The 27,925-nt window shown below is 37.3% G+C and overlaps 1 protein-coding gene and 1 long non-coding RNA gene across 2 annotated transcripts in view; one reads left to right on the forward strand and one right to left on the reverse strand.

Moving 5' to 3' along the window:
- The window catches only part of SLC38A11 (solute carrier family 38 member 11), a 45,397-nt gene extending 34,294 nt beyond the window's left edge, over positions 1-11,103 (reverse strand). Inside the window, exons 1-5 of the mRNA XM_019628146.1 lie at positions 10,806-11,103; positions 10,176-10,293; positions 8,321-8,395; positions 1,137-1,271; positions 38-103 (exon numbers count right to left, since the gene is read on the reverse strand). Coding sequence (XP_019483691.1) covers positions 38-103; positions 1,137-1,271; positions 8,321-8,395; positions 10,176-10,293; positions 10,806-10,844 — 433 coding nt within the window. The 5' untranslated portion in view covers positions 10,845-11,103. The remainder of the gene's footprint in view (positions 1-37; positions 104-1,136; positions 1,272-8,320; positions 8,396-10,175; positions 10,294-10,805) is intronic.
- A 143-nt stretch (positions 11,104-11,246) lies between these two features.
- LOC109373899 (uncharacterized) lies at positions 11,247-15,940 on the forward strand. The gene is made up of 3 exons (XR_002122314.1): positions 11,247-11,307; positions 14,501-14,642; positions 15,718-15,940. It is a non-coding gene; the product is annotated as an uncharacterized LOC109373899 (long non-coding RNA).
- The last annotated feature ends 11,985 nt before the right edge of the window (positions 15,941-27,925 follow it).

Here is a 27,925-nt window from a genome sequence, read left to right on the forward strand (position 1 = left end):
CTATGAAAAATTATATAAAGTAAGTATAGTTACATACCTCCTGGGATTCTTTGGAAAACTTTGCTCAAAGTGTCTCCGGTTATTATGTTGTAACTTATCATAGCTAAAAACATAATTAAAACAATATGTCATTGAAAACTATATAATTTTACTAACCAATGTTACCCCAATAAATTTAATAAAAATTAAAAGTAAAAATAAAAATAAAAAAAACAGTCACCAACAATTTTCATCTTGAATATTTTGAAAATAATGTTATTACTTTCCAAATACTAACATAATCCTACCACTTTCAAATATATATTGTGATTACCAATATGTACAGCTATAAAGATAAGTAGATAACAAATTTATGGGAGAATACAAATTCGTATTAAAAAAAGATTTCAATTTGCAAACTGATTCTTCCATGGCATCTTTAAATAATAGTGAGTTTTGATAGTCATTTAAAATGTGGTTTACTTGTTATTTAAAGTTCAGTTTCCAAATGCTTTTTGAAGAACACATTTAATGCTCAAAGTGAGGAATAATAATAGAAAATATTGAAGACTCCAAAGTATCATCTCATTTAAAAAGTAAAATTTTTGGTAAATGTATTCTTAGCTTTCAGTGGAGACATATGGACCTAGCGGTTTGAGCAACAGCTTCTGTATTACTGGTTTAAAAACTGAAGTCTATTTGGCTATTAGAAAATTTTAACATTTTATTGATTTAAGAAGTGCTAGGTAATATTTTCATCATCATGGCACAAACTTTAAATAGCATGTTGGCCTTGTATACAGCTTCCATAAATCTTTAGGCTTTCAAAAAAATGTATTTCAGCCTTGGAAGAAATCTATTGTTTTTCTCACTCACTTTTAATACCAGATCATTCTATTTTGAATCAAACTAGGGAAACACAAGCATTAACCTAATGAAAATCACTCTTATTTTATTTCAGTAAAATACTCATAAAACCACTGGAAAGGACCAGGAGATAAGGGAAAAATGGCTAAAGAAGCGAGCACTTAATTTGGAAAACATTTCAACTGCTAGGACTCTTTAATGACTATTTAATGACTATTAAAACTATTTTATCGAGAAATGTCAGTGTGTTTATGCAAATAAGTATGATATTCATTTCACATTCATCTTACCTATAAAAGGATACAAAAACTGTAGAAGAGAGAGGAGGAGATACCCTGGAAAGCCGAAGGTTTTATTGACCAAAGACTGGTAAGTATCTGTTCCAGAGAGGGCCCCTCCTTTTATCAATAAAACAAGGGAAAAGTCTGTGGCAAAATAACAATTAAACATGTCAGATTGCATTAGTACAAAAGTTTTTCATGTTTTGACTTAAAGAAACAGGGAAATTTTTTTTAAAAGAGTTTAATTTTATGCTACAGTAAATTAGCATGACAAGGCTTTTTACCTTTCATAAAATGGTACAGTTCCAGTTATATACCGGGGGTGCCAAAAAAATGTATACAAATGGACACTGGTCAACATTGCTCAAGCAATAGTTTGTCATTATCTGAAGTATCTGGACACTGATGGTAACCACTTTGAGTACCTCTTGTAATTGCAGAAGTCAAATGTGACACGTATTCATCTTTTGTTATGGGTTTATATTGGGTATTACAATTTTAATAGTTTTTTCCTTTCTTAAAATGTGTATACATTTTTTTGGCACCCTCTGTATTTTTCAATCAAGATGCAAATATACTTAACATATCAATGCAACCAACTGGACAGAAGAGGGTAAGCAGGCTAGATAGTGTCAAGCGTCCGTTTTCCATTTTCCTTCCTAACCTAAACAATGCTGACTACTAATAGGATGTGGCTCAACTGTCCAACAACAGAATATAAGTAATCAAATATCTCAGAGGCATCCCATGTGTGAGGACTAAGAAAGAAAAATGCTAGAAGCATTCAGAAAAAAAAATATTTAGAAAACTCAGATCATTTGTTTTATAATAAAGTATAACTAGTAACTATTTTATAGTTATTATGCTTAAAAGAGCACACTAAAAACTTTTTCTTGAAATTTACATTTTAGAAATTTAAATTTTGAGGTTGAAATTGAAGATACAAATATATAGATATTACATAGTTAAAAGTTAATTTTTTTTTCATTTAACTCAATGATAACTTAGGGAACCACACTGCAGTTGTATTGGGTATACAGCTATGATGCACAGGATGTGATTTCTGCTCTCTCTTCTCTTGCTTGTGTTCCCACCACAGATGATTTCTTTTTGTCTTTTAAGTAATTCGGAAATGCATTTAAATACAAAGACAAAAGTACAAATAATTGTAGTATGATTTCCATCTTGATTCCCTCCCACATTGAAATGTCTTCCAACAAGTTCATCAGTGAGCTCCAAATTGATAAATCCAATTGACACACCCCCTGTATCTTAATCTTATTTGTTCTGTCAGCACCACCTGTTTTTTTCCTGTTTATTATTCCCCTTTTTCAACCATCCACCTGTGGTCTTTGTGACATTACTTTCTCCTGGATTTCCTCCTACCTTTCTGGCCATTGATACTGAGTTTTTCACCAGCTGCTTTTACTCTGGATTCTTGGACTTTTTTGTCACTCTTCAAGATGTCCTACTGTGATCTTAATAATGCCCATGGTTTCAATTTTCCTACAGATATTAGTAACCTCCAAATTTGTATCTCTAGCCCAGACTCTGAAATTCCAGCTTTCTACGTCCAGATGCCTAAGAAACATTTTACATTGGCGATCTCACAGACATCTCGATTTTCAAATATCCAAATTCTAATTTATATAATTATGCTGAAACTTACTTCTCCATCTGTAGCTCTCCAATATGTGAACGGTATCAAAAGAAACTTGAGAATCTCCCTGGACTTCTCATCATTTTCTATATTCCTCTGGTCACCAAGTTCATTATGTACTGCATCATAAGTTTTTCAACTCATTTGTAATCTTTAACCTACTTTATTTTAGGGCTTAGGCCTTTATTGCCTGGATTATTGCAATACACTCAATAGTTTTTTCATCCATCAATCTCACCCCCCAACCAAAACATTTTTGACATCTGCTAAGACTTTTCCAACATTCCCCCCTCTACCAGATGGATCTGACCATAGCATAAATCTGATCATATCTTCTGCTTAAAATACTCCAGGGGATCCTGGAAAAGTTATTTATTACCTGTGTGACCTTGGGTGAAGGAATTGATTTATCTGAGTCTCATCTGTAAAGTAAGACAATACGCTAACCTTGTGTCTGTGAGGATTATGGTGTTTAAATGTCTACCACAATGCCTGGTGTGTTATAGAGGCTAAATGAATGAGAACTTGTAATATTTTTAATTATTTTCTATAGGCTGCATGTGGTGGTGGAAAAACCATTGTATTTGGAGTCCAATAATAATGATAACAATGGTTACAACCACAGAAATACTAGCAAATTCCTTCACAACACTTTCTATGTGCCAGGACTTTTTCTAAATGCTTTATGTATATTAACTTGCTTAATCTTCACAAGAACCCTGAGTAGGTGCTATTATTAACCCCCATATAAATAGATGAGAAAAGTGAGACATAGAAAGTTAAGAAAATTGCCAAACTTCACAGAGATAGTAGTGAAAGGCAGGACTCAGACCCTGGTAGTTTGGCCCCAGAATCCACGCACTTAATCAAAATCTGAACCAGACTGCAAGTAACTGCAGACCTTGGGAAGGTCATTTTAACCCTAATAAGTCACAGTTTCCTCCTCCATAGAAGCAGAACATGAACACTGACTTCATGCAATGAGAAGCATTGAGTGTAGTGGCAGCTTTATGGTCGGCACCTGGCCAGTGATGATAATCATTGCATGAGAGCCTTCATAAATGACCCTGTTAACCTCTCCACCGTCATCTCCCTCTGCTTACAAACATCAACCCTGCCCTTTAGTCAGGCTGAATCACTTTTGTATTTCCACATTTTAATCTCCTTTGAGTACCTTTCCATTTTCTTTGCTCACTCATGTGTTTTCATAAACACTCAGTGTAGGTATCTCCTCCTCCCCCAAACACACCTGCTCTTTTGAGGCTGGGTTAAGTGCCAGTGTCTCCAGCATCATGCGCATGTTTATATTATGGTGTTTTTCATGAAGTACTATCATTGTGTTTTTGCCAGCCTGCCACCCTACACTTCATACAGGCAGGGATAATGTGCTTCATGGCGACAGTGTCAGTAAATATTTGCTGCATGAATCAATGACCCATAGAACAGGATTGCTAGATATCTATACATCTGATGCAAATTAATGTGACAAATGACTTAATACATTTAAACATATTCTAGAAGCACAAAAGACAGAGGGATTAATTATACTTCTTTTGTTTAAAACTAGGAAAAGCGTCACAGAAGAGTTGAGTAGTACCTTGAAGAATGAACAAGATTTCATGAGGTCAAGAAGAAATAGAATGCCAAGCAGGGGGACAGTCCATGGGAAGGCAGTGCGAAAGCACATTGTGCATCTGGGGAATGAAATTGTCCAGAATAGCTAAAACACCTGGCGGTCGGTGACAGGGTGAAAGAGAAGTTAGAGCAGTTGGAGGTGAGACTGAAAATGCAGACTGTGGCTATACATGAAGGAATTTGAATGCAATAATTTTTTCCCCTGCTATTATTATAAAGTCTTAGGTTGTTTGGATTGGAGGAGAAACAGTGATCAGGCTGAGGTTTAATAAAGATAACTCTTACAGCAGTAAGGAGGACTGATCAGAAAGTAGACAGATGCTAAAGGCAGTAAAACAGCAACTTATTGGCCAAGGAAGAGAATTAATCAAGACTTGAGTAACAGGAGGTAACCAATTTCATAGACGTTGTAAATGTTTGAGGAAGAATTATATATTTGGAATGAGAATATTGAGTTTCATAAAAGTTCAAAGTGTATTTCTTGAAGTTAACAATTTGCAAAAAATTTGGTCAATAATAAATATAATTGATTTTACCTGCTTGTAAAATACAGGCTATAAACATATTATCTTAAATGTTTTTAAAATCTCAAACATCAATCACTATAACATTTTGATCTCACTCTACATATACTGTTTGCAAATTTTAGGTAATCCTTGAGTAAATATGTTATTCAGAAGGGAAATTTTCTCTTAAATAATTATGTATAGACAACAGTGTTTATTTTCTCTAATCAACAAATAAGAAAATCTTAAAACAATTTAAATAAAACTATTTGTTATAAATACTTATAACTCCTTTTTGTTCCCCACCACTGCACAAACAATGAAACAGAAATTAGAAAAACTACTTGTTGAATGGGACATGACTCATTAGAGGCCTTAAAAAAACAAAAGAATAATTCTAGAGACAAATCATTATGTAATTACAGTGTCAATTTTTTTCCCTCCCCCGTACAGTGTCAATTTTTAAGAAATTCAGTATTACACTATACTTGTAAATTTTGCTCTTAAAATCCTAATTAAAAAACAAAATGAATCATAGTCTATATATATATACATTTTTCACTTTTGTGTGGTTATCCTTTATTTATTAAAATTGTTTAAAGGTTTTGATCATGCAACTAATTTAATAAGTAATTTTCACTGATTGGTAACTTTGCAATATATAACTTTGGAAAGGACTGCTCACAGTGATTGCTATATGTTATATATATATTATATAGTATCAGTTGAAGAAATTATTCACAATATGGTTTATTTATGTATAATATGGTTTGGCTTTAGTAAACTGCTCATTTTCCTCAAACACTGAATTTTTAGGTGATATATATTTTAATGTTTTTAATCCAGTGGTTTACAATGTGCATAAATGTTTACACTGCACTTAAATAAGCCATGGTTATTATGTATGGGTGGAAAATAATTATTTATCAGTGCTGGTTAACTGGGAAACAGGAAATTAGAAACGACAAAGGTAAATCCTTAGATGGGATTTTTCAGTGTGATAAATGTGCTCACGAACAGAATGCAATTTTTAAACACCAGCAACTCTGAATAAGCACAAAGTTATGGATCCCACATTACTAAGCTATGGTTTTGTTTTTTGTTTTGTTTTGTTTTGTTTTGGTAACAGGAAAGGCAGGCTTTAACGCTCATTTCACTCCAGCAGTTTGCTTAGACAGCGATACATCATCCCTTGGGCATTTAAAACAGGTTATTCAGTCCCAGCATTAGCTTCAAATATTAACCAGGGTCTGATCAAGTCCATGACCACACAAACAGACTGACTGGACATTTAAAGTAATAAAAAATCCACTCTGGATTATAATTCCATAGAAATAAAGGGACGCTTGTTTCTTTTTAATTTGGCAGAAAGATAACAGTAATTCTAAACAACATTCATTAATACACAGAAAGATACTTACTCCCCCAGGGAATGAAGATGTCCAAATGAAAACCTATATTTCAGGCAGTGGCAACAATCTGTGCCAGCATATGTTGTACACGTTAGTATGAGATTCAGGAATGGTCAAAAATATAAGGGGGGACCCTCAAGCTTTGTAATACCTTCTATAGACGACTGATCTAAAAGAGTACACGTGCACGACAGAAAACCCAATGGAAAGCGTCTCTGCACTTCAATGTGGTCACAGGCTATCGGACTCCACCTATTTGTAAATACAGACAAAGCAAGAATCGGGTTCAGGTTACACCTTATACCTGTACAAACTGGTGAGGGTGGCAATGCAAGGCCACTAAATACTGTGGGTGGAAAGAGGTTGCAGCCCAAGGCCCCGCCACGTCAAAGAACAGAGGAGAGCAGCCTGTGGGTGCACGTGCCGACTCAGTGGGTCTGGGGCCCGAGCTCCTGCGCCTGATCAAGCCTCGCAGTGCTGTTGGTGCTACAGGCGCCACAGCGGCCATCCTGAGTCGCGCTGGCAGGACACGTTGCCAGGGCAGGAGGAAGACAACAGCTGGGGCTCTGAGGACAGATTTGTGGAGAATCACCTGCTCACCCTAAGCCCACCCCACTCCCACTAAGCTATGGTTTTTAAGCTACTAATTAAGAGCTGTAGAAGCTAAAAGCAGCTTAGGTTTTGGGAGTGAGAGTGGTGAGAAGAAAGCAGGAGGAAGGGACCCAGTGCTTCTGCAGCTCTGACTTTAGGATTTACTGTACTCATATGCTTGACTCTCTCTGCCTCAGCCTGAGAAAGAGCAGCAGAGTCGCAGGCCAGTCTTGGAGGCCTGAGAGTTTGAGGGGTGGCATCTTGGTTAGCATCTTCAGAAGCAGAGCTGACACAGGTCCTTGGGCAAGGATTTTGCGGGAGTACTCCCAGGAGAAGGGGAGTGAGAGGATAGGGCAGGGGAAACAGCTCAGCAAAGACGAGGTCTCAGGTGGAGACTAGCTGCAGCTCAGCCCTGCAGTGGTAGCGCTTTGGAGTTCCAACTGCATCACACACTGGTCCCTCCTGAAGGCCAGGTTTCTATCAAGTGAGTCATTGACTGAAGGCTGTGGGGAAATGGCTGGAGCTCATAACCTCACAAAAAGGCTGCGCCACTGAGGCCCAGGTCAACATTCTGGAGAAGGGGACGGCTGGGGTGCTTTGCAGTACCTGGTAAAAGAGCATCTACAAGTAGGTGATCACACACAGTGGCCACATGGCAGCAACCGCAGCAGGTGTCTGTGACTGCTGCCTCTACCACAGTGATCCTAAGGTAGAGGAGACACCTTGTGTTTGTCATGAGGTGCGGTGGTGGGGTGGCAAGGCAAGGATGAGGACAACAGGAGGCGATTATGAACTGTATAGTCTGCACTTAGATGGGAGGGTGGCAAAATGTAGGTGTGAATGAATGTGTTACATGCAAAAGGAGAAGCAGAAGAGAAGAAGTTGGACAGAAGCACCTTATCACTGCACGTAAGGACAGTGGCAGGTTGGGAGCCTGGGCAGGCATGGGCAAGGTGGGGAGCCGCAAGGTTTTTAGTCAGGGGGGCAGCAGAAGCTTAGCTGGAAAAGGCTGCTCATTCGTGTGTTTTTGTGGGAAAGGAAGTCCTGATGTCTACACTTTCAGAACACAGTTGGTCTTAGCCTTAATCAGCCTTTAAAATGACTCCCCCATCTACCACCTTCTGCATAAAGTGAAAAGGGCACATGAAAAGGATTTAGGCTTGGTAATATATAATGCTTTTCTAATCTGTTCAAAGGATTAGAAAGAAGAGTAAATCTCCTTAGACATAAATGTCTAAATTCTTTAGGATTCTTTGATGCATAAAAATTAGGGAATCCAATTAGTGTGCGTGCATGTGTGTGTGTGTGTGTGTGTGTGTGTGTGTGTGTGTTTTAAATAGTCCCTGTGCAAGTTAAGTTGCAAGAAGGAGCAATTATATAGTATTTTACCTGTAACATATGAAACCCAGAATAAAAGCAATATTCCCAGAGGAAAGCCAGCTTGCTTCATTGAATAAGGCAATCCTGGAAAAACATAAAATGCCCCATCCATCACATTAATAAAACATTTAGAAATACAGAAGTTTTCCCCAATTCCTGTATATAATAGGCTAAGTAAACTGACATATTTATATAACATAGTTGTAAACAGTGCATATCACTACTAAAATTAAATGTTAGCATATTAATATTTATTTCAAAATAAAATGTTATAAGTTAACATGTCAAGAGAACACGTTTATGAGGTGATGGAATAAGAAAAAGAAAGCAACAAATGAAAAAATAGATGTCAGTTCACAAAATAATGTTCACTTTAGGATGATGGGGACATATGATCTAGAATATGTAGAGAGTAATGACCCAAAGCTTTCTTCATGGACTCTCTGGAAAAGCACAGAGGATAATAAGAGCAATGAAGGGTAATGGGATATGAAGAATCAAAATGGGCAACCATGTAGAAAAAGGAGAGAAAAATGAAATGGCAAAAATTTTTTTATAAAGCTGAAGGAAGTATATCAAATATTTCATAATTTTTTTTGGAAATGGACAATATTAGATAAAGAACAATAAAATATTTTTAAAATATTTAAAATAAAATATAATTAAATATTTTCACCCAGAATTTTTATTCTCTGAAAAATATTCCCTTAAAAATATATGAGCATAATTAAGAGGTACTTTTTAATGATGCTGACACGGATCAGCTTAAAGTGTTCACATCAGGACTTAACTCTGGAATTCTGCCCAGTAGAGCTGCCCACATCTCCAGTGGAACATGGAGGCAGAATTTCAAACAAGTCTTTGTCCTTACTTGTTTTTACTTTGCTTCAGGTACCTCCTTTTGATGTACCATTTGAAAAAACAAAAACAAAAACCTATATATGGAAACAAGTAAAATCAAGAAAAACATCAACTTGTGAAAGGTAAAGAAAGTAACTCAATCAAGATAAATGATGACTGTTAGAAAATGTCAAAACTATATAGGAAAAATGTAATATTTCTCTCTATCAGTATTGCAGGATTCTGTTTTGTCCCTGCTTTGTCTTAAATTGGATGTTTTCAAATAACAATAGAAAAGTAGGCACAGAAAAAACCAATAAATTTTATTGCTGTAATGCAATGCACTTAATTTTGTCAGAATTTTCCCTGTGCTTTAAATTGGGAAAATATGAGCTGCTTATTTCTTTCAATTGTGATTATTTGGCTCCTTTGTTAAAAAAAAATCATAGCCACTTTCATTTAACCAATTTCTATTTATTGATTAAGTGAGATTTAAAACTAATATAAATTCATGAGTTTGTATTTTAAAATTTAACACTATATAGAACAGTAAGGAAATATTGCTTGTATTTAATTTTTCACAAGATTGTTTTCACATTAAACTTATACTTCCAATATTTCCAAATCATCTGGTTTTATACCTCTAGAAGTTCACAGAAGGTGAGTCAAGTAATGTTGGACACTTCAGGAAAAGGAAAACATAAATTAGGTAACATTATCAATTGACCACGCAGCCTGTGGAAAAAAAAAAAAAAAACTTCCAACATCTCCCATACGTAGTTCCAACATGATGTGTAGGACACTCTCAAATGTGGAAAGAGTGTGGTCCACAACTCCAGCATAAAAGAGACTGATGTGATGCACATTGCTACAATGGTGAAAAAGGGTGCCTTTTATAGAAGAAAATTACCAAGTTTATCATTTAAGATTTTTTCTTTTAAAAATAATCAAGGAACACGAACAATGTAAGAGTCTTAAATTTGGCCTTTCACATAAAATTAAAAGAAAACAAAACAACACTTACCTATTACACCAGATCCTATAATCGAGTTGACAACATTAAAAACAGCAGCAAACTGACGACAAGTTTTCCTTTTGTGCTTATGTTCAGAAACGAGGGCTTCTTTGTCATCTAGATCGCGCTATTTAAATATACAAAATGGCCAATAACATATAATATATACGTAATTAAACAAATATTTACTAGCCCCCAAAATAGAAAAGTGTCAGACAAATATGTAATGTAGGGGACTAAAACAATATCAGTAGTGATAATAAATAATGTTAATAATAAAAGAAAGTGATGAGTATAATAATAAAGAGTAACAATAACCGCTAGTAGTTCAACAGCTTTGTTAACAAACTCCATCCTAACATGTACTGATCACACCTGCGCCAAGTTCAGGCTGCTTGCTGCATGGACTCTCAGGGTCTGTAGGGAGCCAATGATATGATTTTGTGAAATTAAGGGGGTTATACTGAAAAGTGCCTTCCAAGAAGAAAAATAGCGTTAGATCATGGCAGAACTTTTTCTCCCAGAGAACTTTCCGCGGTGCTAAACCCAAACACCAGGTGAAGGTAGCCGACCTCAGCTGCAGGGTGAGTGAAACTTGAGGGACTTGGCTCCAGAGTTTGCCCCAGCCTTCACTTTTACCTGTGGCGAGACGATGGGCTGTTGCCCCTGGTAGCCCATGGCTGCACCGGGGTCCTCAGCAGGTGGGAGTCTCGCAGACCTAGGTGTCCCCCTTTGGCCGGACCTGCTTCCTCCGCGACCTCGCTCATCCGGCGTCTGCGCGCGGCGGGAAACCGGGAGCGAGCGGATCCACGGGCTCCCCTGGCCCCACCCGCGCACGTGCGCGGGCCGCAGCCCCGTTACCTTGGGTGCCTCAGCCCGGGAAGGTTCCCCCCACCTCCTACCCTGGGACTCGCCCAGCTAAATACACCTTCCTCCTTACGCGGAGATGCTTACAGGATGTTTCTGATCTGGGCAGCTCTCTCTCCCCAGACCCCACCTTCGTTACCACCCCACCCCCACCGCCAGCTGCAAAGTACAATTTGTTCCGCCCATGCTGTCCTCTCCAGACTGTACAGAGTACGATGGCCTCATTTTAGTCTATTACCAAGTTTCTGCTCTTTGGCTGAAGTCTGATGCCCAGGTAAGCGCAGTGGTACCCCTGCTCCTACGGGAGCAGCTTTGTATGTTACCACCACCTCCTCCTCCCTGCACGTCTTCTGTCAGAGATGACAAAGGAAAATGTAGGGCTTTTATTTTAAATGGAAAATAAACAGCTCTTCTCGAGTTTTAGCAAACTTGATTACTGAATATGCTTTGTTCACATTTTTCCTGATGACTTTTCAGAAAAGCAGGCTTTAAGAGGGAAAAGGAAGATGGATTGATAACAGATTCAGTTAGTGAATTTTAAAGGGGGATTGTCGGGGTGGAAGTGAATGGGAACGGGAAGGCACCGAGAGTATATGAGCTAGAAAGAATCTCAAATGACCATCTATTCACCCTGCTTATTACAGATGAGGAAACAGGCCCAGAAAATATTTAATCACAAAGAGACAGAATACATAGAGAACAGTTTCGGGGACAGTAAGTGTGGTAACCTAAGTACTTATTAAATATTCAATTAAATTGGTTCTTTTTCGTAGACATTTATTTAAAATTATGAAATATTTTAAAAATGTGGAAAGGCCAAAGAGAATTATAAAATAAACTTCATATACAATCCATCAAGTTAACAAATTTAACATTTTGTCATATTTCCTTCAAATTGCAAAAATAAGCATTTACCGTCACAATAGACACCACTTTGCCCTTCTCTATTCCTTTCCCTTCCTCCCTAGAGTCAGCCAATTCATGAAACTGGTGTGTATCTTTTCTATCCATGCTTTATATTTTAATTCATTCATTTGTAGCCATAAATGATATATAGTGTTGTTTGTTCAACATTTTACTTGTTGTTAGAACGGAGTGGAGTATTCCAGCTTCATATATGCTGGATGAGAAACTGGAAGTTTTTTACACATATTTTAATGATATTACTTAAAGTCTTTTTTTTATAATTTCAAAAGTATTATTTGTTTAATTTCAACAGTACTATATTTTCAATGAGAAAACACGAAGAAGAAAGAATAGGACACACAGAATCCCTGGCAATCCTCCCATGCAGAGGTAAACACAGTTAACATTTTAGAACCCTACAATTTACTTAGATTATATAGTGTTTGAGGTGGAAGATAAATGCATATTACATGCACATGAAGAGTTTTACTGAGTCTGTCTTAGCCGCAGATAAAGGCCATGGGAGCCAGACTTTCAAGAATGTAGAGAGACTTAATATGAACTTTTTATCAGATTTTGTAATTATGTAGATAGTATACTATACTCAGGTAGGATTATTACTTTTCCTCATATTTTGGTTGCAGTCCAGGCTATGTAGCCTCTAAGATCACCTAGCTCTCTTAGAAATAATCAAAGAAAGCTCTATCTTGGCAGAAGTCTGAATTTACAAAGCTCTTCCTGATGGCTAACCCAACTCCTTTCTGACTTTGTTAAGGTTCAAGTTTGGATGAGAAAATAGATTAAAACTTTCAGACCACATCCCTGGGGAAGTTACTTTTTTCCTCAACCTTGGAAAGGAGTCTGAAGAGGAGTAATTTTGTTTTTTTGTAAAAAAAGGATGTTTGATATTCTCCAATGTATCACTTTAATGTAATGAGTAGAGCCTTAGTATGCAATGTTTCAAATAAGAAAGACCTTTCTTTTGCTCTTTCTTAACTTTCCAGAGGTAGTGATCCTCAGTATTTAGAGGTCTGGAAGGACTGCCCAGGTACTTTTGGCTAAACAATCAAAATGTAATCTTTCTTTTTTTGAATTAATCATCTTACAAAATCATTCTTGTAACTATCTTCTATGATCTATGCATTGCTTATTATCAAGAAATATCTTATTGTGGAACCATTTTATTATTTTTTGCATAGTTAAGGTATGTTTGTTGTTGTCCAGCTGTGATTATTAGAATTATATAAAGCTACTATAATGCTATTTCTGGTTAGGAGTTAAGGGGAGTGGGGCACTGAGCCGTGAATTTAAATTAGTGTGACTGTAAGCCCTGATTTATCCAAGACAGTCCTGATTTAGGCTTATTGTCCCAGTGTAATTATGAATAATATATTTTTTCATTTTCACAATGTCAGTTTGGATGATACGTCACAATGTCATGCTACAAAGGCATGTGGAGAATAATAATACCACCTAATAGTAGCAAAACACTTCACAGTTTTCAGTAGTGGTGTCCACACTGAGAAGGGTTGGAAGATCTAAAAACACATGGACTTTGGGTTAATTCTTGAGTTAGCGTAGTAGATTAGAAGTTCAGGCTCTGGAATTACAAAAGCCTTGGTTTGATTCAAAGCACAAGGAATTTTGGGATGTTCCTTAACTTTTTGAGCCTTAAATTCTGTATTTGTATAAATGGAACCACAGTACATCTTTCATAGCAGTAGTTGTGAGAATTAAATGAGATAACCTATTTGTATGCGTTTTCTATGGCTGCTGTAACAAAGTACCATAAAGTGGGTGACTTAAAACTGCAGAAATTTATTTTCACAGTTCTGGATGCTAGAAGTCTGAAATCAAGGTATCATCAGGGCCAGGCTCCTCTTTAAACCTCTAGGGGAGACTCTTTTCTTGCCTCTTCCTAGTTTCTGGTGGTTTGCCAACGATCTTTGATGTTTTTTGGCTTTTAGATTCATCATTCCTATATTCCTTTTTTACGTGGCATTTTCTCTGTGTCTCTTCACGTACTCTTTCCTAGGTGTTATGTTTCTGTTCAAGTTCCTCTTTCTATAAGGACACCAATCATATTGGGTTAGGACCCACTCTAATGACCTCATCTTATATTTACGATACCCACTGAGATCCTATTTCTAGATAAAGTCATATTCTGAGGTCCTGGGGTGTTAAGACTTCAACATATTTGGGGGGCACGATTCAACCCATAACACTATTTTAAAAGATTTAGTTAATTGCTTGGGACATAGTAAACTCTCAATAAATGTTTGCTACTGCTATATTCAAATAGAAAAATACTTTGTTGAGACAAAATTGTATAATATAGAGGGAGTTTTGGCTACTAGCTGCTCTCTGGCTCTAAATTGCTCTTCATCCTTCCTCCGTTATGATAAAGCCTCTGATTTTTGTCTGGACCATGCCCACCTAAAAAGAGGAATAGAATTCACATCTTCATTTGCAGCTGGTTGTGGTTAAGTTCTGAGGATGTAGGTAAGATGTACGTCCTTAAATAGAAGGGTATTTACCTCTCTTTTCCTTCTTCCTCCTAGCTGGAGTGCAGGGACATGAGGGCTGAAGCTGGAGCTTTATCCTGGACCAACAACCTGTTAGGAACTTCATACTGAAGATGGCTGAGTAACAAGATAGAAGGTGCCTGGGTCCCTGGTGGATACGCTAGATCTGGATGTTCAGGTAATATGAGAAGGAAATAAACGTCCATCTTGTTTAAGCCACTGTTATTTGGGATTTTCTGTCATTTACTAACAAATGTAACCCTTATTTGCCCTATTAACACCCCCCCCCAGGGTACCAAGACTGTGATTCTAATAGTCAAAAGGATTCATTCATTCGAGATATTTCTACATAACAGCACCTAAAAGAGGCTCTTTAGCTGGGTTCCTTGTGGGAATAACAAGAGGGTTCATTATGCTTAATTAAACTCTGTATTAAGAAATATACAGTTTATTATCAAATGCAGATATAATAAAGTATAAGTCATTAGATTCTCATCTTTTTCATTTTGCCTCATTAATGAACTGGTAAAGAACCTTGGCTAATATGACCAGGAGAATACTCTGTCTGTGATATGGGTCCCCTTCTGTTTGTTCCCAAGTTGGTCTTATTCTTCAGTCCTTAGATATCTGGTCAGCACTGGTTGTCCATGTCTTGCTTAAGGGTCCACATCACTTATCACAGAGAATTATTATTAGTCTTTGATCATTAACCTGAGGACTGACCCAGCAAAACGGCAGGTCCCACTCTGCCTTAAGTGTTGTCTCAGTGTCTTGTGCTGTATTGCTTGTGTTTTCTGCATGTATAAAAGACAATGCAATTTTAAATGTCTATGGAAAGAAGTGTTTCTACTGGGAATCAAAACTCCAGTGTGATCCTTCATGTTTACAGCTCACAATATTTACTTCGTGATACCAGAACCATTTTCCCAGCTCCAGAAGCTGGAGGTGAGTGGCTCTGGCAGATTAGCCACTTCATGCCTTCTATAATGGGAGGGACATGCTGCAAGACAATAGGTGAGCAAGCTGAGATTTGTCCTCAAATAGTAGCCGTTTTTATCACTCACAGATAAATATGCCCAAGCACATGTAAAGTGACAGCGTTGAAGAAATGAAATGGGGTGCTGTATGCCCTTTAGCACCTTTTTAGTGAAGGGCATCTATGAAGGGTGTGCTAGAATAGCTAAGAGCTGGTTTACCTATTTTGACCTTTCTTTTCCTTTTGCTTTAATTAAATTCCATTTGCATCATTTCAGCCCTGTATCAACTGAATGAAACCGGGAGAAAGAAAAGGAGGATCAGAAGCTCAGCAAGACACTGCTCTTAGCTGTATCATCAGCTCAGGAACGTGCAGAGCTAAAGGAGAGAGTGGGGTGGAACGTTGGCAGCTGAAGTGCTAATGACAACTGTGACTGTATGTACCCTCTCCTAGCTGGAATATCACCTTCCCATGCACGATGTGTGACAGAAATACTCTTCTTCCCAATGAATGGCAAGTGGGGTTAAAATCAGGAAATGGGAGTAAAGGGACCAAAAACAACTTGTGATTAGAGCCAGGATGGCTAATAGTATAGAAATATGGGACTGGCACACTTCTTTTACATCTCTTAATCTGACTATGTCTCCTCCTTTCTGATCTCAGGTAGTTTGGTTTATTCCTGAAACACAATCCCCAATCCTTTACTTTGTGCTTTAGGTAATTATGGGCTGTCTGTGGGCATGGGGGGCTCCTGGAAGGAAGGGATCACCTTTATGTTGCTCTTGTTGATGATGTTTTCTCCTTCACTGAACCTAGCATGGTGACTCACACAATTACTGCTGCTCATTAAAAACGTACCAAATACAAGAAACCGTCTCAGGAGGAAGCAGTTAGTAAAAGGTCTTGTTGTTCAGTGAGGATATGTTTAATGTGGCTGGAAATAAAGGCCATCAGAACATTTCAGTAATGAGATCATGATGCTCATTTGCCTCTAGAGCCTCTGAGAAGCTGAGAAAGGCCTGGCTTATCTCCATTTACTAATCAACCAGAATATTGAAAGAAATAAAGAATTTATCAAACAGGGTAGCATGCAGTTGTGATACAGTTTTAAATGTTTCTTTTTAATAAATTAGTGTTCTGCTTTTAATATAAAAATACAGTATAATATCATTCCATTATTCATATGATATTTGTAGGATATGTTAAAATATATTTATTCATAATGCACAACAGTAGGATGGTGTTTTAATGGGACATGAGTTTAAAATGGATTATGAGGGGCAAAATTTAATATTTTTAGTGTATCTCTGTAGCTGTATGTATAACTTCATGTAGAGTTAAGGTCTAAGTTTGAGATTTTTCAAGCATTGAAGACTCAAGCCAAATGATCCTTTCAACCACCTATAGCAGGCACTATCTGTCTTACAAATGTTTAATAGAAATATATTTTAAAAGAGGCCCAAAATACTATCAGTTGAAGGTAATGATTATCTGCTCATGTTTTAAGAGTATTATCCACTCATCCTCCATAAGGAGGGGGAAAATATACTAGATTTCATTGCAAAGCCCCAAACCAATCACATATCTGGAAGCTCATAAGTACTGACTAGAAAAACAGCATACAATCCACTGGGTATGCTTACATTTTTTTTTCATTTTTGAATGTTGCTAGTCACAAGTAAAATCTTTGTATATAGCTCACCATAATTTCTGAAAATAAGATATATCAGCTCTGTTCTTTAGAGTCAACCTTCATTAAAAGAGGAATGATTTGACTAGGTAGTATAAATAATATGCCCAATGAGTGAAATAAGTATATTTGCTAGGGCAATTCAGAGGATCAAGTCATCATAAAAGGCTGCGGTGGGTCATCAGGCACATTTGATGGAAGATTGAAAACTGATACAATTTAGCCTAGCAAAGATGAAATTTACCTTGTAAACCTAACATCCTATAACCTTGGATCTAAAAAATGAATTACATAGATATACGGTGGGAACATGTGGGTTATCTAAAACTCATTTCAAAATGAGTTAGTGCTTTTAAGTAACAGTAACTCTAAAATGATTCAACAGTGTCATTGAAAAAAGTCTAGTGCAGTCTTAGGTAACAGTACCTGAAACATTATACAGAACCAGGAAAGTGGTAGTCCAGGACATCTATGTTGGTTACACCACACATGGACTATTATTTTCAGCTGTGGAAGCCACAATTTGGAAAATTTACAGGATAAACTGAGACATTTTCAGAAGAGAGATATCAGAATGATGAAAGGTCTCGTGAAGCTTTAAATAGCTGGAGAAATAACATTCAGGGCATTAAGCATTTACACAATATAAGAAATGGCTTTATAATCTCATTACCTAGAGATATATTGGAATAACTTGAGTGGTAAATTGCTACTGGAGATATTTAAACATAAGCACGACCACTGGGCAGGGATGTTGTATTATAGCGTGTTGTAGGGGATGGTGAAGGATAGGATAGGGGCTGGGTGTTCTTTGCTTGCAAGTAACAGAATCTTACTTGAGCTCCTCAGGAATGAGGAGGGGTAGTTGTTCGATATACTAGATATACTGGATCTAGGACTGGAAAACTTGGCAGGGTTCCAAAGAGCCTTGATGTTTGCTTTCTCTATGGTGGCCAGCTTATCTTTATCTCATGGAATTTTGTTTTCTCTCTGTAGATAAATCTGTTGTTCTTCTCTCACAACAACTGACCAGCTAGTCACTCATTTCTCCTGGGAAAATTCTGGAGGAAGTGGTTTGACATCAGCTAAATATCATCACTTCTGTTTTTTGAGCCTTTTGAACCAAGCCTACTCTTGGGAGGCTGCCAGTGAAGGAATCAGCTCTCTTTGGGTTACGTAGGTTCCAATCCCTCATCCAGTTGATGGCCAGACCATGGACCAGCTACCATGACTTTCCTGCCAAGTGCTGGAGAATAAGACTGAGGAAAACCGTTTGAAATAAAGGTGGGCTTGGGCAGTGGCCTCAACCATGACGAGTATACATGGAAATACTAAATAGTTTTAAGTTTCTCCTGGAATTTGTAGTGCCCAATTCCATGATGCTAAGAAGGATTTGAGTTGGACCTTGATCATTGAAAGTAAGATAAGAAGAGGTTATGGCAATTTCTATTATGGAGAATAAGGCAGGCACATGTATTATTGGGGTAAATAAAATAAAAAAGAGAAAGGGGTATTGGAAATAGATAAAGGCAGATTCCAGTTAGTTTTTAAAAAAATGTTTCTTATGACTTTTCAGTTTGTAATATTGCCTTTTACTACAAGTTTTTCTCCTGTTAACTGGAGAGGTACCATGTGTCTATTAGACCAAAAAAAAAAGTGCTCAATTTGCAAAGATGAAAAATAGTACTTAAATATGAAGCACTATGTTTCATGAAGTTAAATATAATATGTTGTAATAAGTGGCTTCTTGCTTGTTAGTGGCTGATTGCGCCATTAGAAAGCCATGTGGGAAAATGAAGTGAAAAGCAAAAATGAAGCAAGGCATTTTTTTTTTACTCAACATTTTTTTTTAAAAGGCATTTGTTTTTAGTTTCAGTCCATTTTGCTTCAATTTTCCCTTTCTCAGCTGTATTCCTTTCTTACAACTATTCCAATCTATCTCCTCAACATGAGACTATATCTGACAAGTTTCCTAGAAAAATGTCAGTGTAAACAAAATGGCCTCTTACCACATAGCCAGTCAAGAACTCAGCCTGATTAGGAAAAGAAGTTTTAAAATAGTATGGGCAAAAATGATAAGAATCCACGTGTACTTGTTCTAAATACTACTACCTTCTTCAACCTTATATCTAGAAGGACCTCCCTAAGGGCTAGAAAAGGTGCAACACAGCAAGCGGCCATGTTCTCACGACCTTGCTTCACAGGGACCTGACCTGATGTGGTGAGAAGCACAGGACAGCAAAGCCTTACCGAATCTTTGTAAACATGTTATTGGCCTGGCCTTACATGTTCCCACTGCAAAGGCGGAAAAAAAAAGGTAACTAGATAATGTAAAACATACTACAATTAAAATGTAAATTATCTATTGGGAGGAACTATATGCTTAAAGATTGGGAATGTAGAATAGTAGCAGCAACCAGAGTAAGTAAACCATAAGAAGACTGTATGTGTGTTTTGAAATGAAATTGTGAAAATCAGAGAAGTTTTTGGTTGTGTAGTATATCCTACTAAAAAGCCTGTAAAATTTCCCCTTGGGTGACTTCTGGGGAAAAATAAGAGTAATCTAATAAGTTTAATGCATAATCTTCACCCAAACACACACACACACACACACACACACACACACACACACACACACACACACACACTCACACACACAACTAAATGGTGGGGGAGAGTGAAAGTAAATCATGTACACCTTTCCCTTTTAAGTTTAATAGCCAGTTACCGTCAGGGCACTAGAACTCTTCACAGATTTATTTAGCTACAGGGAAAAACAACGACATTTTTTTTTTGGTACATTTTTATTTACCATAGAAGAAATATTTCCCTTTTAGAAATTTCTTCTGAAATAATTTTCTGAGTATCATATGACTATACATATTTGTTTTATGCAAGTCTCTTTTATTATCTACTCTCCAACTATTTATGGGAAAAGGTAAGATTAAAAATAATGTTAAAAATGAAATAGAAAACACAAAAAAATCTAAAATTATTATTATCCAATAATCCATTTGTTTCTGTGTTGGTTCAAATGCTCTCTAGTGACTTTTCTGATAGGCTACTGACAGCTTTTTTCATGTGATGTGTCTGCTGATAAGATGGGAGGCAACTTAACTTTTTCAGTGATAATAAAAATATTCACAGTCAGAAAAACATGGTCTTTAGTAGTTAAATGATTCATAATTCATTTTGCAAGATGAAGTGATATGGTCCTTAAAGAGGGAGGAAGCCAAAGTCCTGGGGTCTAGACTTCTGTGCAGTCCGTTTGGCTGCACACTGTTTCTGGAGAGTTGTCTTTGGGTCCATAAAATGATGCAAACATTTAAAAACTTCTCCTCGTGTCACCAGCCAGCCCACATAGAGTCTGCCTCAGATAGGAAATTGGGGGGCGGTGGGGTCCCTTTCTTTCCTCTCCTTTCCCCCCACTTCTTACCTCCACCAATGTCCTCAATGGCCATTAATCTGCTGTTGTCACAGATTAGTTTCCTGTGATAAAATTTCATGCATTCGGTTGGTTGCCTCTTTATTTTGTTGATGGTTTATTTTGCTGTGCAGAAGCTTTTTAGTTTGATATAGTCCCATTCATTTATTTTGGCTTTTACTTCCCTTGCCTTTGAAGTCAAATTCATAAAATCCTCTTTGAACCCAATGGCCATAAGTTTAGGATCTGTGTTTTCTTCTGTGCAGTTTATTGTTTCAGATCTTATGTTTGGGTCTTTGATCCATTTTGAATTAATTTTGGCACATGGTATCTCTCCTTTAATTTTAAATGATAGCATTGCTGGGTAGACTACCCTTGGTTGTAGATTCTTGCTTTTCATTATGTTGAATATTTTGTGTCAATCCCTTCTGACCTGCAAAGTTTCTGTTGAGAAATCAGCTGACAGTCTTATATGGGCTCCCTTTTAAGTTATTAGTTGACTTTCTCTTGCTGCTTTTAGGATTCTCTCTTTGTCTTTAGCCTTTGCTGTTTTAATTATAATGTGTTTTGGTGTAGTCCTGGTTGGGTTTATCTTGTTTGGGATTCTGTGCTTCCTGGACTTGTATTTGTATATCTGTTTCCTTCACTACATGAGGAAAGTTTTCAGGAATTATTTCTTCAAATAGGTTCTCAAGCCCTTGTTTCTCTTTTCTCCTTCTGGTACCCCTACGATGCAAATGATATTATGCTTAATGTTGTCCCAGAGGTCTCTTAAACTACCTTCAATTTTTTGGATTTTTTTTTTCTTTTTGCTGTTCTGATTGGATGTTTTCTGCCACCTTGTTGTCCAAATTGCTGATTCAATCCTCTGCTTCATCTGGTCTGCTAGTGATTGCTTCTAGTGCAGTCTTCATTTCAGTTATTGTAGTCTTCACTTCTGACTGGTTCTTTTTTATGGCTTCTATGTCCTTTTTTTATGCTTGCTTTCTCTCTGTTGATGTTCTCACTAAGTTCCTTGAGCATCCTTATAACAATTGTTTTGAACTCTGTCTCTGGTAGAATGCTTGCCTCCATTTTGTTTAGTATTTTTTCTGGAGTTTTCCCCTGTTCTTTCATTTGGGATATATTTTGTTGTTTTCTCATTTTGGTTGCCCCTCTGTGTTTGTTTCTATATATTAGGTAGATCTTCTATATCTCCCAGTCTTGACTGGGTGGCCTTATGTAGTGCGTGCCTGGTGAGGTTCTGGCATAGTCTCCCTGGTCAGCTGGTCCAGGCTCCAGGAATGTTCTCTTTGTGGGTTGTGTATGCCCTCCTGTTGTAGTTGAACCTTGATTGCTGTTGGCATGTCAGTGGGTGGCATTGGCCCTTGGGCTAATTGGCTGTGGGGTTTGGCCACATCCACAGCTTATAGGCTGCTGTGTGGGGGGGGGGCTCACCCGTCACCCTACTTAATGAGATTCACCCCAGCAGGCTCTGGTGCCTGTTGAGACTGCCCTTTGTGTGTGTTGCTTGTGGAGCAAATTGGGTGGTGTTCTGCTGTGGTCTGAAGCCAACCTCCAGGTATGTTGGTTCTGGGTCCTCTTAGGAGGGATTCCAGTGTAGGCCCAAGTCACTCACTGCCTGTGACTTGCTAGGGACTACCTGATAGGAACTACAAAGCGATTCATGGTTGTTTGCTGCCTGTGCTAAAGTTGGAGGCACATGGGAAAGATCATGTTGCAAACTGAGGATGGCTGCCACCAGTACTGGGCCTGGGGTATCTCTGCAAAAAGCCAGGATACCCTGAGGCCTGCTCCCACCTGCCTGCTCCCTTAAGGTTCAGCCACTGATTAAGCCTCCTGTGGTATGTGAGTTGGGTGAGGCAGGGTTTCAGGGAGTCAGTAGAGTGGGAAGAGTTGTGGTCACCAGGTTAATGTAGACTCTGTTTTGGTATCAGTGCTGAGTCTGGAGCTACTTAGCAAAGGTCTCAGAGCACATCTAGGCCAGTTGCTGCTGCCTGGGACCAATGGACTCTGATAATTTTTCAAGAAAGAATGCAATGTGGGCAGGGCTGGCTGCTCACAGAGGAAGTGGCTTTGGTGTTGGGGGAGGTAGGTGGGGCAGGGTTCATTTGAGTCAGCTGTGTGGAGCAGCATAGCTCACCAGACCGATCAGATTCAGATTTGGACATGTGGGGGCGGGCTCAAGAGAGGAAAGATGGTGCCCGCTGCTGCTGGCTGCATGGGAGGAGGACTCCATGCAGGGAACATGATGACTGTCCTCCAGCCCTCTCTCTGAGTTCACACACGTTGGTCTGCCCTCCCCATGTATGCCTCCAACACCTCCTAAGTCACCATCCCTTTTCCAGGTGCCCAAGGTGAGTGCCTGCAAGTGAGAGAATCTGTGCATGGGCTATTTCAGGGGATGTCTGGGTTTCCTACAGCTTTCCATCCCACCCAGGCAGTCAGAATCCCCACTGTTTTTCACAGCCAGATGTTGTGGCGGTTCCTCTTCTCAGGGCCAGTACTTTTTGCTAGGGAATGTGGTGTGAGGTTGGCATCTCTTACTCTTCTGGGGGAAAACTCTGCAGCTGAGATATCCCTCCTGATTCTCAACCATCACATGGAGGTGTGAGACCAACCTATTCTTTGTCTCTACCCCTCCTACCAGTCTCAATGTGGCTTCTCTTTTATATACTTAGTTACAAAACATCTGTTCAGCTGGTCTTCAGATGGTTCTCCAGGTTGATTGTTCTGTAATTTAGTTGTAATTTTAATGTATTCATGGAAGCCAGCAGGCACAGTGTTTATCTACTACACCATCTTGGCTCTCTGTCTCTACCTTATTATTTTTAAGCAACTATTTTATAAGCAATTCAGAGGTGAATTGACCAAAAAAGAAATGCTCTGTGTATTAGCTCTGAGCTCTGTAATTGCATTTAGCCCTGACTCAGATGAGCTGTATGTGTACTGTGTGCATCTAATTGATTGGCTGGGACACTCCATTGCACAACTCAGGGCATTAGTACCATTTCAATGCTTTGTTAAGATCAAGGAGCCAGTGAGAAACAATTCAATAAGAGCCCTTGGTTTCTACACACAGAGGTTCAGATAAAAAGTTGCCTTAAGCAATATTCTGTCTAGGCAAGGAAATATAGGAAATAGAAAATTAAAATAAGACTCAGATATCAAGAACAGGAAACTCCTGTAATCATTATTGATTTGGCCATTTTGGTTGCATTGTTTACCAAGACAAACAAACAAAAAACAAAATATCTTCTTTGTAGTATTCTTTAACAGAAAAAATGAGGGGGAAAACAACCTTATTTTGCCCTTGAGGCATATTTTAATTATTATTCATCTCTAACATGGCACATTACATTGATAGCTCACTTTAAGTCCAAATTTTTCTTATTCATAAATACTGTTTTGTGTATGCTATTTTTTCATTGAATTAGAGTGTGCAATGAGACGTGGCCTCTCAAAACACAATAAAATATGTGATAATCAGCTTCTTTTGTAGTCAGTGTTCATTATTCCTACAAGGTTCTTTACTGTAGTAGTTTATCACAGCTCCTAACAATTGACTTGACATTTAAAGATAAAAAGAATGTCTAATTGTGGTATCCTTACTTGCAAAAATAGTTATGTTTGGAATACACTGTAGACTAAGACAGGTGAGTCCTCTGATATCCCATTTTATATGAGTTAAAGGAAATTTCTTAAAATGTTTCTGTTTCTCCTTACTTTTATTAGGAATTTGGGTTGAGGTAAAGGGCAAGTAAAGATAAATTGAGAGGTTCTTGATTTCTGGTAGGCACTTTGCCTATGTAACTTTAATGTTGCATCATGGACATTTTTCACAGTGTCGGTTGTTAAATTATTGCAAGAAGTTGCATAGCATCATTTATTGTTTACAATATTTCTAAAAGGTAGTTAATACTATCCCCAACTTAGAAATGTTGATGAAGCTCTTCAGTTGCAGTAGATAAACTATCCAAGGTTATGCAAAATGTGCTTAGTTAAGCTGGTGTAGGAGAAGAAAAAGTTTTCCTTGACATTCTTAGGGTCTCTGGCTGGGTTTGAAAATTAAACTGAAAAAGATTAACAGAAGAAAAGCATATAGAGTTTATTGAATTTTTGAATGTACATGGGAGTCTTCATAAGAGAATGAAGACCTGAAGAAGTGACCAGAGCAGGAAGATTTTATTCCTTTTAGACAAAGAAACAATAAATTTGTGAAGAATTGAAAGACAGAAGGGTTTGGGTTAAGGGTAGTAAACAGTGACTACGTAACTAGGAAGATAAGGGTTAATTTTTAACAAGGTTTATACAGATTTCTCAGCCCCAAATTACCCATCTCCGGTGATAAGTATGTCTCCCTTCCTCCTGGTACAGGTAGGGTACCTGTCATGTGGGAGTTTTACAACCTATTTCAGGAAATAGGGGGTTGGGGGTAGGGAGGCCTAGTAACCTTCTTGCTTCTTCAATTTTCTAAAACTCCTTTTGATTAAAATATTCAATGTGTCAAGGTGTCATATTATGGGATAGCATGGCACGAACCTCATTACTTGTAAATTGTCTTGGCTAATTACAAAAGTCATGCTCTGTCCAATCCACCACTGCAAAACTTTATAAGATATCTCAGGAAAAGGAGATATTTAACAATTGGGCAATCCACAAGGCTTTATGATTTAATATTTATGAAGACCCCAGAAAATACATAAGCATAGTAGATTTTTAGTAAATCCCTATAAAATCCGTTTTACAAAAGGAATGATTCTCAAATATCTACCTGGTTTTTGAATAGCTAAAATGTATTTGTCTTAAGTTAATAACATTTTTTTTAATTATTGGGGAACAGTGTATTTTTCCAGGACCCATCGGCTCCAAGTCAAGTAGTTGTTTTCAATCTAGTTGTGGGGGGGGGGGCGGGGGTGCAGCTCAGCAGTCTATGCAGTGATTGAACTGGTAACTTTGGTGTTATAAGCACTGCACTCTAACCAGCTGAACTAACTGGGCGTCCCAGTTAATCACCTTTTATATTTAATTATACTATAAGGTCAGTGACGTTTTGCTCTTTTAGATTGTATACATATCCAATGGAAGATTAAAACCATAAAATTATGTTGAATGTTTTCTACTAGTTGGTGAAAAAGATACAATTAATGTATATATACACTGTAAATCTAAAAATATGTATAATCAAATGATAAGCCTTAATTTGAGATTTAGTATTTTATAAATATTTGAGTAAATGCAAATATTTTGGAATCTGGAGCAGGGTTATCAGGGCATTGAGTAGGAAGTTAAACATACACTTTAAATGAGCTTCCACTTTCTTTGTTTCTATGCTTTCTAAGTTATGAAGTTTTAGAGAAGAGATTTTCACTTCAGTTTATATGAAATTTATGGTTAAGGGCCGGCTGAGATGCTCAGTTGGTTAAGAGCTCGCTCAGGAGTGCAAGCTCTGAGCAACAGCGGTTCTATTCCTGGCCCGAGCTGAGTTGCCGCTGAGCTGCCAGCAGGTGGCAGGATGGCTCAGCTAAAAAAAACTTAAAACATTTAAAAATAAAATAAAATTTATGGTTAAATAAATTCTATAATATTCTTAAAATATTCTGAGAAGTATGATGGGGAAAACTCTCTAATCCTCATGTGTTTACTAGAAGATTTTTAATGTTAAAAAAATAATAATATGGAATCTACTTTAAATCCATTTTGAAAAAAAGGTAGGAGTATAAATAAATAATCTAACTAACATGGTAGTTTGCACTTTAGGCAAAAGGATAGATAAGGGTTTGATCCTTCTTTTAGGCCTGGTTGGCCTGAAGTAATCTTATTCACACATGAAAAAAATTCAAAGCATTTGAATGACCTGGCTAAAATCGCACAGTTTATGGTGGCAACTCTTGGAATAAAGCTAAACTAATTTATTATATAGTCACATGTTGTTCATTAGCTTCTAGTTTTTGGACTCCCTAAGATTAAGTTCTCATGAGTAGTTAATCTTCATTTGATTGACAAAGGGCCTAATGCATTCTACAAAATGCAACTATCCCTTTTAAGGGATAGTTCGCCTAGTAAATATTTCTTCTTCCAGTTGTTCAGAACCCACAGAGATAAATGAAGAATGCTCTATCTAATGTTAGTATAACTCTACAAAATGCTATGGGAATATCTTATTTACAGAAAACCAATTATACAAATATTATGCATCTTATAATGTCTTTAATAAACAATGAACTCGGGAGTTCATTTAAACCAAGAGTTTTGTGTTAAATGTTTAAGCAATGTAAGTAGCACTCACTACAGTCATTCCCTTGCTGTATGATGGGCCAAACTATTGGACCACATATCTTTCAAAAGTATACTCCCAGATTTGATTATCAGTCAGAGTAGGCTAGGTTATTTCGTAGTAGCAAACCATTCCTAAATTTCAGTGCTTAAACAACAGGTGTCTATTTCTTGCTCATTTTAAATGGCTCACACTACCCATTCTGCATAGGTAGGAGACCTCTGCTCCTGGTGGTCATTCAGGAACTCATCTGATAGGGCAGCCACCCCAGAAAACTGCTGTACTATAGTGCTGGAGACAAAAGAGAGAATTGTAGTGGATTTCTCATCAACAATTAAATACCCTGGTAGAGATGTGGCTTGTCACTTCTACTCATCACTTATTGGCTAGAGCTAGTCACCCAACCCCACCCACCATCAGGGAGCCAGAAAGTGCAATCCTACCATTTGGATGCAACAGCTTCTCTGCCCTTTTAATTTTTTTATTTTGTTTTTATATTAGCAAAGAGTCCAGGTTATTCCTTTTGCAGGTTATCTTAATTTGGATTTATCTGATAATTTATTCATGATTATATTTAGACAAAATATTTCTGCAAGAATGCTACCTAGGTGATGATGTGTCTTTCTAATATAGACTTTTAAAATTTAAAATTTTGATATTGCCTTTCTTCTAAGAAATGCCACTATCTTTTTAGCCAGCACTCAAATTAAATATGAAATGCCTTTTTCAGTTGAATTTATCCTGTTTTGTGTTTTGAATTTCCTCTTCTGTTTATTTTCTAGTATATTTATCTGTATGCAGAGTAATAAAATTATATTCTTCATTATAAGAAAAGAAAGAGAAAATCCTGATGGAGCTGAAATTGCCTTAAGTTACTCATCTCCTATACTACACTTACTTGCAGGTCTAATATTAATTTTTTTCTGCCTAACCCCATTATATGTATTCTCCTGACATAAATCTACTAGCATAAATTGTTGGACACAAAGTTATTTAACATGTAAACTACTTAAAATTTCATTTTATTTCAGCCACTTAGAAAAGTAATTATATATATATATATATATATATATATATATATATATATATATATA

Source organism: Hipposideros armiger, unplaced genomic scaffold (assembly GCF_001890085.2).
Source record: "Hipposideros armiger isolate ML-2016 unplaced genomic scaffold, ASM189008v1 scaffold_751, whole genome shotgun sequence".
NCBI classification, from domain to species: Eukaryota; Metazoa; Chordata; class Mammalia; order Chiroptera; family Hipposideridae; genus Hipposideros; species Hipposideros armiger.